The following is a 12,896-nucleotide window of genomic DNA, read 5'->3' on the forward strand; positions in this document are numbered from 1 at the left end:
GACTGGCTTTGTGGAGATGCTGATTTGCTTTCCTGGACTCAGAACCTGCTCACACGGCCAAAAATACAATTAAATGGCTTGATAACCATATTATTATTGAACTTGATTGGCCGGCAAACTTGCTTGAACGGAACATCGTAGACAAGTTCAGTGAAACGCTCGACCCAAAACTGCAGACGAGCTGAAGGCCACTATAGACCTCAAAGCACTACTGTATTTTATGGTAAAGCACTTATATATATGTGTGTGTGGAAAAATGCATACAGAAAGTCATGTTTAACCTCCTGAAGATGATGAATTTTCCTCCACTTAATGTATTTAATTACTTTGAACATTCAGGTTTTCAGTGAAGACATAAGAACACCTGTATCAGTTTAAGGTCCTGCATCCTGCTTTGTGGAGAAACACAGGTGGAAATACCACCCTAATGCAGTGTGATGCATAAGGCAACATCAGCACAGGACTGATGTGAGGTTTATTATTACCAATAACTGATGTTTACGGTTTCAAAATTTACTGCTTCTTCCTACAGCCTGGCTAATTCAGGCTGCCCTGGATCTTTTAACATTAAGGGAGCAGATTTATTCCTCATAGCTCCTCATAATAGTGCGGGTTTATTTTAATATAAAGAGGAAGATTTATACTTTAAGTACTTCTTACAATGAACTTAGGGTGCAGGCCCAAACTCCAATGAGAAATGTAACCCTCTGTGAAAACCAAGGCTGCCAAGACAGTTTTCCTCCTACTCATTATTATGTGCAAGGGACGGCATACTTTATGACATGGAAGTTCCCCTGAAGATGCCAGTGAGTCGGATAGATTCAAATTTATTCATTTATTTTCAGATACTTTAGTGAAAGTAGCAACACAAAAGCTTGATAAAGTTCTGCACTGAAAGTCTTGCAAGTCAAAATTCTACCCAAAGCTACCCTTTGACTACCAAAAAGGATTTAAGCCTTACAAAAAATAATAATAATAATAATAATAAAATAATAATACGACCCAGCTCTCATTCAGGTGACATGGCTCATGTCGTCATGACTCACGTCGTCATGGCTCCCATTGTGGCCCATTTGGATGGACAGAAAGGTTCAACCTTGATGGTTTCAAGGCCAAAAGTACAAAAACATAACTGTATGAAGAAAGGCAGAAAGTAGCACGTGCACAGTGAGCAGGATAATAGCGGAACTGAACAGAAGCAGAATAAAACCGCGGGGTAAGAATAAATAAGTTTCACTCACCATTAGATAAAGTTGAAAGTGTTGAACCGTCTCTGGATAATATCCCTCCAGTCATTAGTGCACTTGGCAGGTAATGCTTCTCTCAAAGGTCAGATGGACTCCCAGCGAGGCTTCTAACTGGTCTTTCAGTGTGTAAAGCATGACTTGCCGCTAACACTTGAGTGCCATTTACCATTGTGAATCTCACTAGGTGTTGCCACACATTGGTTTGATAGTCCTCCCTCCCTGACTGCCACAGAACAGCAGAAATGAGCAGGAGAAGAGAGAAGATGGTGGCTAACATGCTGCACCCGACCAGAGTCAGCTGGCAAAGTCAGCTGGTGTTAACGGGTTCATCGTTTGGGTTATTGCATGAAAAGCAATCGCTAACACGAAATTCGATTAAGTCTGCGGCTGCAGTAAAAGCCAGGCAAACTATCAAGGGAGGAAATGTAGCAGTTGGTGACATCCATGATTCCCAGATTGTAGGCAAAGCATTTACACCCAAGTATTAAAATCAATTCTTGTGTTTATAATTGTGAAACTTAGTCCAATTATATTTGGGCCTGTGAACATGGCAGCACTACATTAAATGCTATCTTTTTTGCTTCATAAGGGGGCTGCACTTGCAGGATGTTCGGCCAGTACATTTAAAACTAGGCTCAAAGCAGTTATCGGATGGCAATTATACACCTGGTCTGGGTTGACTATACTGTTGGCCACTGTCTTTGTCCACTATGACTCTGCTGAAGCAACAACAGCATGCAGAGGTTCCAGCTTTGCGCACGCTTGAAGCTGGAAACGAATCAGCGCTCTTCAGTTCCTGTCCTCTGAAGGAGACTGTGTAAAAATCCTGCATTTGCAAAATGGTTAATTCACTATTTTTTCCTTAAACCACTGCTGACTTTCACAAGTTGGGAGCATCGTGTCATTGTTCAACTTATGGAGGGGACTGTATTTCACTTTGACGCAGCTGCCCACAGTGGGGTATTCGCAGCCATTATTGTGACAGTTTGTAGTCTTCTTTTCACCAAGTGGGAGATATCACAGCTACCAAAAATGAACGATGGCTATCTTCAGTTGGAATAGCTTTGCTGGGACGCTTAATGGAACTGGGCTGTCATTACTCTCATTAATTCCACCTATGCTTCTCCCCGATCTGAAGCGAATATGTCTGCTGTGACAAAAGCTCATTATATCCTTATTCCATATCTGCTGTTCTTTGTTGTACCTTTCAGAAAGTTCCAGGTACAAATGTGTGAAGCACTGACCCAATTTGCTGGGTCCTCCTGCACCCTTTCAATTCACTATCCTCTTGCGCTTTTTTTCCTGCAGCTGTATGTATATCATGTTGTTGTCTGCAGTGAGATGAAATACCGTAATTGTAAATTTAACACGTCACACGGTCACGAGGGATTATATGACCTATAATCTTGCCCAGGGGGTCTTTTTTCCCAAAAGACCTTTAATTCCAACCCATGCGGAAAAATGTGTGTCAGTAGATACACAGCAGCGGCCCCACTTTAAGTCTTACTCTGGCTTTATGCTGACTTAGACACTTTTTATGTAGTTACATTTATAACTTTTTAACTGAGATGTACACTCACTGCCCACTTCATCAGTTATCCATTACTAGTTTCATATTGGACCCCCGTTTTCTCTCAGAACTGCCTTAATTTTAATGGCATAGATTGCTTGATTGTTGTTTTGAACAGGTGCGCCAAATGATTTTTTTTAAATTTATTTTCCAGCTATCACCATGCATCAACCTTTTTAGTCTTTCTATTTAATGTTCCATGTTTGCCAATGTTTTTTTTTTTTTTTTAAGTAAATGTATTCACATCAAATCTTATACAAGGAGCCGGAAAATATGTATTCTTTCCTAATGCAGCTTTCAAAAACAGTATAATTACAGCCATCAGTGATATGGAAATCTTTTACTGCATCCATTTTTGTGTGGGGTTTTTTCTAAGCGATTCTGGGAAACTATATATTTTATTAAGTCGATTTAAATGAGGTACAGTAAAAAAACAAAAAAAACTGACGGACACACACAATCTTGCAAATCACCATACTTAAACTGACTTTCATATTTAAAAATTTAAAAAAAAAAAAGGTGGTTTTGTCTTCTCAGTGTCCTTACAATGACCCAAATATACTCTGATGTGCGATTACTGCAGCAATATAAATTCTTGGCTGCTTCACATATTGCAGTCCAACTTCACTGGCTATTGTTTAATAAGCACCAGCACCAGGCTAAATATAGTGTTTGATGTTAAAAGCTGCACTTTTAATAAACAACAGCAGCAGGACCCAATGTATGTTGCAAAATAATGAAGTCTATATGGGAGGCGTACAACATAATTATACAGAGCAGCACATTAGGCGGCATGCTAAAGCTTGTTTTGAGAGCAAACATTACTCTTCTGGGCTTTTCCCCCCCCACATACTATAATGTGTTACTACAAAACAAATTAAAAGTGGTACAACAGGGGGGGAAAGTATGTAAGCATGGTTCAAGTGAGGGGAGAAATAAAAATAAATTAAAGGAACGTGTTAATCAGAGTGTAGCATCATGTCAGTTAAACTTTGTAATTGATCTGGTCAGTTAAATATCAGAGGGCGTAATCAGTTTCAGCTGCTTTGTTGTTAATGAAATTAACAACAGGTACACTAGAGGAGCAACAATGACAACCCCCAAAAAGGAATGGTTTCACAGGTGGAGGCCCCTCACATTTTTCCCCACTAGTTTTGGTTAGGGTCAGTATCATTATTGGTGGCATGATGCGAAACCTGGACCTTCGTCCCTACAGAGGTTGCACAGGTAGTCCAGGATGGGACATCTATATGTACCAGAAGGTTCACTGTGTCTCCCAGCAAAGCCTCAAACATGGAAGAGATTCCAGTAGACAGATCGTTAATCAAGCAGAGCTGGACAGGAACATAGGTCCATAACTCATTGGCAGGACTGATATCTGGTCTTTTGTGCAAGTAGGAACAAGATGAGTACTTTGAGCTACAAAATGACCTCCAACAAAACACTGGTGTGAAAGTCTCTGACCAAACAATCAGAGGGACAGTAATGGTCTGATGAGCCTAATCCATTTGAAGCATGTACAGCCTAGGCAACAACACCCTGACTTCCATTAGTTATCGAGGATGAAATTGTCAGACCCTATGCTGGCGCAGTGGTTCCTGGGTTCCTCCTAGTGCACAACAAAACCAAGCCTCACATGTTGAGTCAGTGGGCACCTCCTGGAGGATAAAGGACCCCATCCTCACCTGACTAATTCAGTAGAACACCTCTGGGATATGTTTCGGTCCATCAATGCTATCAACTGGCAACTTAGAGTATCTAGGGGCTCTGGCCCAGATGTGGGAGACCAGGACAGTTTGATAAAGAGTGTGCATTCAAGCATGTGGGGATCCTGCAAATGACTCTACCAATTTGTAATTCTGCAATAGTAATTTCAGCAAAATGGACTGGCTTCATATTCTTCCACTTTGATTTTTGGGGTGTCTTTGAGTTCAGCCATCTGCAGGTTGGTAATTTTAATTTCCATCAAATGATGATTTGTTTTCAAAGTGTTTATTTAATTGTTTTGAGCAGTGCACATTACTTTAGTCGGCAGTGGTACAAAGACAAATGACAAAATAACAGATTAGATTCACTTTAAAGTTTATTAAGATATAAAGCAGACACATTAAATTTATCAAGTGTCCACTAATATGTCAGCTCTCAATAACAAAACAATCCACAGCAATGTAGTTTGATATCAACTCAAGACTCAAATACAGCAAAAGGTTAACAGTAGGGAGGGAAAAAAACCCTAAATAACAAAAACGTTCAAAATGCTCAGTTCCCTAAAAAACATGCATGCCCATCCTGCTATGGTTTACAGATGTCAAATGAGCAAAACAAATTCAGTTCCAAGATCAAAACAGCAAGATTTAAAAGCCTTGCTGCAAACCAATGCACCACCATACATGTCTGCAAACCACGCTGCTAACAACTTCTGCTTTTATTTGAACTCTGTAAAGTCTAACAAGCAGTTTGCGTGTTTTCTTAAAGACTGTGCATTAAACTAATTAAGATTTTATATATAAAGGACAAGCAACACAATAAGAGTTAAGAGGCAGATAATCATTTCCATACCTTGCCAACTTCTAAGATGTGAAGAGAAAAACATTGATCCCTCAGTTTGGACATGTTGAGAATGTAGTGGTGGTTTGGTCTCATTGACAGCTAATGAAAGCTTGTGGGCTTTGGACAGTACCAACAACTGTGTATTCATTCTTTAGCCCACTGGCTTCTCTTAAACACAGAGGAGTTATTGCTAATTAACAAAGTTTGACTCAACTGCTGGAGACCTGTGCCTTAAAGTGTAGGTTCACACAAGTAGATCAGTTATGTAGCAAAAGAGAAGGGTAAGAATAAACCGTCACCTTTGGTTTCTGAAGACAATACAATAACAGTAACAACAATAAAACTCATTCAAATACAATTTGAGATGGTTAAATTAAAAGGAAAATATCCTTTGACAATCAAGGGGTACAAATGGATCAAATTGTATGGTGCTGACAATAAAGTTTAAAGTTGGTCTGATTTTTTTTTTTTTTTTTATAGTGTCATAACAAAATACATAATGGCATAAAGAAAAACGCAGGCACACATGGAAATATCTCGACTTGGCTGAACCAAAACATGTTTAAATCCTACCAGTTAGACTCCCACATCCAAATTAACTGCAGTTATGCCTAAAGGTAAAAATAAGGCAGTTGAAATTTTGCATAGCTGATATCTGCAGTACAGAACGCATTTTGCCGTAATCAAGCCTTACACCCTGGAGACCCCACAGTTTTATTCTGAAACTGGTTAGGATACAAAATAACCACAAGCCCATATCCATTAAATTCACCTACTGAATAACTTTGTCCAGTTGATTTCCCTTTCTGAAGAATAGACACTTGATACTAGACAAGAGTACATTTGAGCTGGTGGAATAAAAATGAGGCAGTGGAGGAATATATTGGGTCAAACAGACAAGCGGTCTATGGAAAGATAGAAGAAATATGCTAAAAGCTTCTCTCTTTGATAGAGTGACATGCTCAATCTATAGAAAAACTCATTGGTCAAAATCCTTTGTTATTTTTAAACAATAAATGTGTGGGGTTGGAGGTCAGGGGTCTAGATGCTATCCATAGCTTTGAATTCACTCAAAGCCTGCACAGGGTTCACGTGCTTCCTTTGAGAAGATCTCTTGACTCTGTTGGTCTGGCCATCATCCTGCTTCTCTCTTTTCACCAGAGGCTTCTTCTCAGGAGCTTTCATCTTCCAGGAAACAGCGGGCATATTGAGTGCCTCCATGCCCTTGTTCTTCTGGTACTTGGTAGACGCCACATACGACGCCTTGACAGTGGACACCACGGCATTCATCAGGTTCTTTGCTGCTTGAATGAGTGACATGGCGCTGTCCAACTGATACAGTGGAGGAGATGTTGGGGGGGGGGAGAGAGAGAACAGGGTCAGCTTTGTAAAATGATAAAAGCAAAGGCTGATTAAATCGTCTTTAAGCTCATATCAAGTTAAAAATGAACTAAATCCATCTTTACAGCTTTGTGGGGAAGAGTTCAGACTAAAGCATTAACAACCAGTCCCTTGTCTGAAATACAAACACGTGTGACAAAATTTTGAATATGTAAAAAGGTCACACCAATTTAATCCCCACACTTAACAGCCCCAGAGACGCCACTCACACTTGACTCAAAGTAGTAGAAGGATATTCTCATTTCTGCCCAACAGAAAGGAGGAAGTAATTCATTATTCCCTGCACAGATATTTAAATGAATTTAACTGGCAAGTAAGTGGTTAATTAGTGCTTAAAGGACTTGTAATTTTTTTTTTATTGCAAAGTGCTATCTGAGGTAGTAAAAAGGTTAGGAAACATCAGGGCAACATTAGTCCTTTCCAGCACAGAGAAAGCCACTAAATGCTGTTATGCGTTTATTCAATTAAAATTTAAAATTTAAGCTGCAACTTATAGTTCAGAGAATAAATCATTAAGTAATCACAACCAGCAGCCAGTGTCATTAAGCCTCTGTATTTTTAATTTATTTGGGCAACAACAGATAAAACTTTTAAAAGTAGCTGTGGGATTCTATTGATTTAAGAACTGTTGTAGAAATTAAAGGCATTCCTCTGAGATTTCACTATACACAAGTGCAGTTCTGTTTACATTGATTATCCCATGAAGCTGACAACAAAGCAGCTCAAGTTTCCTGAAACCTGCACAGTTTGCACCACTACTCAGTCTCTTCATTCTTCTCAATTACTGCCACTTTGCCCACATTTGAAGCTGCATCACTGTCACCAAGTTTTACCAGCCTGCAATCTTCAAAACAAAAATCCGATCTCAAACTCAAACTCAGTTCAACACTCGTTTCAGCCTGATCCGATGTGAGGTTGAAAGATAATGAAAACTGGAATATACAACTTAAAGTGCTTGAGGATAAAATGAAAAGGCTAAACTTACCCCAGAGACAACCAGCTCTCCTCCCAGGTTCTGAACTTCGGCCTTGACTTTACTGCAGATGTTAAGCTGGTGGCAATACAAGGCAATACGCTGCAGGTAGGCGTGCAGGTCCTGCTTACAGCTGGAGTCAGGACACTATGAGAGAAAGAGACACACACACACACACACACACACACACACACACACACACACACACACACACCCTTGTTATGCACAGCTTTCTATCAATAATATTACCTGTTTGCATGTAGCTGCTAATCAGTTAAGTCACTTGCTGGCACTGTTAAATTTACTATGAATGCAATTATGTTCAGCTTTATCAGGATGAGATAGTAGCATGTCTGTGAAGGTTCTCAGTCATCCAGGTCATCATACTCTAAGGAGCTTGGAAAGAAAAGCGTCTGGACTTCTTTGAGTTGCTTGAAGACGTTTCACCTCTCATTCGAGTCCAGACGTTTTTCTTTCCAAGCTCCTTAGAATAAGATAGTAGCAGTGTGACAGGTAAGGTAGACACGCACAAAATCAAAGTGCTCTGAGCAAAAATGAAAAACACACGCCCACAACCTGGTAGATAACTCATTTTCACAAGGTTAAATATGATCAAGTCACACAGAATGCAAATTCTAGTAGGAGGCAAACATTGCTGTCAGTCAATTAGTGTTGATATGAATGTTGTGTGAAGTCTTTTTTTTTTTACTGAAAAAGTGTAAACCCAAGCACAGTTCATTGATTGTTTTCAAAATGCCTTCAGTAATTTGAATTCTTAGAAGAAAAGAGTTTGAAAAGACCTTCATGCCAACAACTTAAGCAGTGACCTTGGGCGTGAAAGTGCAAATAAACTTCTCAGGGCTGGAAAAGCACTCAAACAGGCTTCGGTAAATACAGTCTAATATGTGAGTGAGCATGTAATAGTGCAGAGAAACCTTAAAATGCACAGTTAAGCAATTTGAAGACCATAGGTTCATGTAGGTTAAAAAAAAAAAAAAAAAAAAAAAGTCTTACTTTTGTTCCCAAGGCCTATCAAAAGCCAACCAAAAGCACACACACAAAAAAAAAAATAAAATAAAAAAAAAAAGAATACACTGAAGCATTAAAGTTATAAACGCTATTTCGAAGTGAAGAGCTTCAAAAACTGTATTCTGTTTAGCACTGGCAACCTTTTTGAATTATAGCATCGTAATTACACTTGCGCTCTACCTGGTTTGCTAAACAAGCCCCCTGCTACCAGAGTAATTAGGCCACAGTACTCTTAGCTGCTCATCAAGTGAAGGATCTAAGCAGTCTGATGGGGCTCCGATGCTTTACATCAGATCATTACAGTGACTTGAGTCACGGCTAGCATGTCAGCGACAATCAGACTGGCTATGCTATACGATCAAAGGCTGGCAATTGTCAACATCACCTAGCAAACACAAAATATCTATGAAAATATTTGGGATGACCATGTTTGTGAAAAATGTCAGAGGGAGGAGTCCTTTGGTCCTGTTAATTTTGAGTGCACAGAAAAGGTGAAATGGAGATAATTAGGGCCAATCTTTTAATTGATAAAAGCTCTCTGGGACAGAGCTTGTGAGGTCAGTGCTAAAGAACACGAGTGTAAACGAGTGCTTGCTTGTCTTGGGATAAACAAGAAACACTGTATATAAGCATGTAAATGACACAGCGGGGCATAGGGGTATCTCCCACTTGGCTATAATGGCTTTTACTCCTCTTCAAGTGCGTCAACCTAACCAAAGGCAACAAAACCCCGTTTTCGTTTCTGTATCAAAGGAGGGAGGAAGAGGAAACATAAGTAGGATCCTGATTTTTGGACACTTCAAACAGACTAGGACTTATGATGCGTCTAATCCTGCTGAGCGCATCAGTATCCCTAGTGGGAGAACAGAGTGCACGGCTGAGTATAGTGCACTCACTCCCAGCCATACAGCCATGCATGCATGAATTTAAACACCATCCCACCCAGTACAACTGTACTCATTCATACGTGATGGGTCACCACAGCAGAATAGAACATACAACCAACGCATCCTTTAACTACTCAAATAGACCTCATCTACATATAGGACACAAACATCCTAAAGCATCTACAATTACAATTTATTGACAGTTCTTTAGATATTCCATGTACATTTTAATAACAACATTCCCATTTCCTGTATTATCACCATCTACTGCTGACTAATAGGACAGGCTAAGCAGAGAGGACAAATTAAGTGTTGACATTCTATTAAAAACTGTATGGAAAAAGAGATGATGATCATTGTACAGCAGAGGACTAATAAAAGGCTGTGAGACCACAGAAAATGGTAGAAAGAGGAAGGTTTAAAAAAAAGAAGAAGCAAAGGGGAAAAAAAGAAAAATAAGTAGGAGAAAAGACAGGGATGAAGAGTGAGCCAGAGGGGGAACAGAGTGGAGGAGTAAATAAGAAGTAGAAATCCAACTGGGGAAAAGGAAGGTAGACGAAAGGATTCAACTGTAGTTGGGAGGGGCATTTAAGTCAGAGAGAAACAGAGAGAGAGAGATGCAAACGCAAAGACCTGGGATGAGGCTGAATGCAGCAGCCATGCTAATGAAGGCTTGGGGAAGTATTCAGATGGCTGGAAGCAGGGCACTGTGAAAGCATCACTTGTGCTCATACTCAGCTCAGCTGCTGGCTTCACTTAGCACTCAGGAAACTCTGCAACGCTGCTCTGACTGTGACATGTGAATACATAAGTTGCAAAAAGAAGAGACAAGAGCACCTTGAATTGTTTAGGTGCTGCAAATGGAAATAGAAGTGCAATAAATGCAGGTGGCAAAACTAAGGTAGCTCAATAACTACCCGCACTGTTACGTCAACGCTTCCCTAAAACCAGGTGGATCAAAGGGCAACATCTCTGCTTTTAGACTTTATGCTATAAATAATTAATACTTCAGGTGTAGTTTTACAACCTAAATGTTATTGCATCTGCAGGCTGTGCAAGCACTTTCCCTCGGTAGTCAAGTTAATAATCTAGCCTGTTATTGAAACGGTTCACTCAAAATGTGCTCTTGCGTGAGTTTTTAACTATTAGAACACACCACTGCCTATTTTTGTCTCGTCTGTGTGCTGCTCTAAAATTGCATACAAGCCTTTTTATGTAAACTTTATGGCAAGGATCTTGCAAAACTTTAGAATTATAAAAAAAACTTAAGGATTTTTATGTACCACTCACTGGATGTAGTGGATTAATGTTATTCTTAGGAGATTTAGTGATTCGGGTTAGTAAGACAATGTAATGTTGGGAATGAGTGTATATTATCTGGTGTTTGGGAACAAACTTATAAGCTATGGGTAGTCATTTGTCAAATTGAGCTGCGCAAAAGCCATCTTGTACATGATCATATTGGAATTTGTATTTTAATTTATTAGTGAATAAACTGAAATTAAAAACAGTTGTTTAATAGGACAGTCAACTTTGCCTTGCCAGCTACTGTGGAGAGATGGCAAATCAAGAATAGGTGCACTAGAGACAATTCTGGTTATCTTTTCAGAACTAGAAGGACAAATCTTTTCAAAAGCAGCCAGCAGTACAGGCAGAAATGTCAAAGATTCTAGTGTAGTTTTGCCTCCCCTTCACTTCTTGAAGTACCTTTTAAAGAAAAAGAAAGGTGAAACAATGGATGACATGGGGACAATGGGTACCAGATCAGTATTCTAGTTTGCTAATTGAATCTCTTCAGTAACAATGCCTTACAAGACTTTTAGTGTACTACACATTTATGTGGGTCTGAAAAGAGTGGGTAGCTCTTTCTTTCCTTTGCATCAAAGCTGTAGCTCTAGAGAAGCTCACATCACAATCCAATCAAAAGCAAAATGTATTTCTTTCCAATCCACTGCACACAAAAAACAGGAAATGTGGCAATAAGAATGACAGTGCAGGATGCTGAACAAAGCTCTCTCTGTTACTCAACACAAAGCACACAATCTATGATTTAAATAATGATCGGATGGTGAGGTCCCATCATTGGCGAGTGCTATTCAGTTCTATTATACAGAGCAGAGGCAGAGCCACAGAGCTGCCACCGCCCAGCGCTGACCTTTCCGGACGCATCACCCAGAGGAAATGCCAATTTCCAATATTTACTCACGGTGCGGCATTCTAATGTGTCTGCCAGCAACCTGTTGGGGCGAGCCATGCAACAATGGGACCCAAGAAGCGTTTTCTGTTATGTTTGCTTTTCAGTCATGAGAAAATCTAGTCTCCACTGTCCTCAGGCAATTGAGTGTTTTCTCTTACTGTATTTATTGGAGGGACCTGTTGCTCTAGTCTCTAAATTTGGACTGCTTCCTGAAGTCTTCCTTCCAGTTATCTTGTTTACTCAAAAAGACCCATTTATACATTCATTTAGATCAGATGACTTAGTTGTAGGTGCAATTAGAAAGTTAAACAAGAAAAAAAAAACTGTACTGATAAAGCATCTTTCAACCCTATAAAAAAAAAAAAATAATAATAAAATAACAAAAAATAAATAAATACAATAAAACACCAATAGGTAATTTGTTCTCCAACAGTTGAAAGGCAGGCTTAAACACTCAAACATTTATTCAAGTGAGTTTGACAGTCTGGTGTTGTGGATGCATTTTAATAGCTTCAATGGGGAAAAAATAAATAATACAATACAGAACCTTGCCTGTTGGTATGCTTGTCTATAAAGAATTACTGCTCAGATATACTGGAGACAAAGGTTAAGTCTGTCCAGGCTAAATTCAGTTAGCTTTTTAAGTCAAAATAACAAGCTTTGCTGCAAAAATGTTTATGCACTGCCAGTGTATACTTTAAATTTCATATACAATTAGCAAACTTTTGCATACAGGTGTAAAAATGGTAAATGGCCTGTATTTGTATAGCGCTTTACTAGTCCATAAGGACCCCAAAGCGCTTTACACATCCAGACACACACACACACAGGTGATGGCAAGCTACATTGTAGCCACAGCCACCCTGGGGCGCACTGACAGAGGCGAGCAACTACTCCTGGGTGGAGGAGAAAAAGAAAAAAAAAAAAAAAGACCAAGTCTGTCTGGTAGAAGCTTCTGGATAATTAACTATGCCTAACATAACAAAGGACCTTCAGGACAACCAGCCGCTGGGCACCTTTATCTGCGATTACCTCAAAACTG

The 12,896-nt window shown here is 39.5% G+C and overlaps 1 protein-coding gene across 1 annotated transcript in view; it reads right to left on the reverse strand.

Annotated features, from left to right (window-relative positions):
* Positions 1-4,882: 4,882 nt before the first annotated feature.
* The window catches only part of ctnna1 (catenin (cadherin-associated protein), alpha 1), a 77,173-nt gene continuing 69,159 nt past the window's right edge, over positions 4,883-12,896 (reverse strand). The window contains exons 17-18 of the mRNA XM_026189554.1: positions 7,754-7,888; positions 4,883-6,699 (exon numbers count right to left, since the gene is read on the reverse strand). Of these exons, the coding sequence (XP_026045339.1) occupies positions 6,409-6,699; positions 7,754-7,888 (426 nt within the window). The 3' untranslated portion in view covers positions 4,883-6,408. The remainder of the gene's footprint in view (positions 6,700-7,753; positions 7,889-12,896) is intronic.

This window comes from Astatotilapia calliptera, chromosome 2 (genome assembly GCF_900246225.1).
Source record: "Astatotilapia calliptera chromosome 2, fAstCal1.2, whole genome shotgun sequence".
NCBI lineage: Eukaryota > Metazoa > Chordata > Actinopteri > Cichliformes > Cichlidae > Astatotilapia > Astatotilapia calliptera.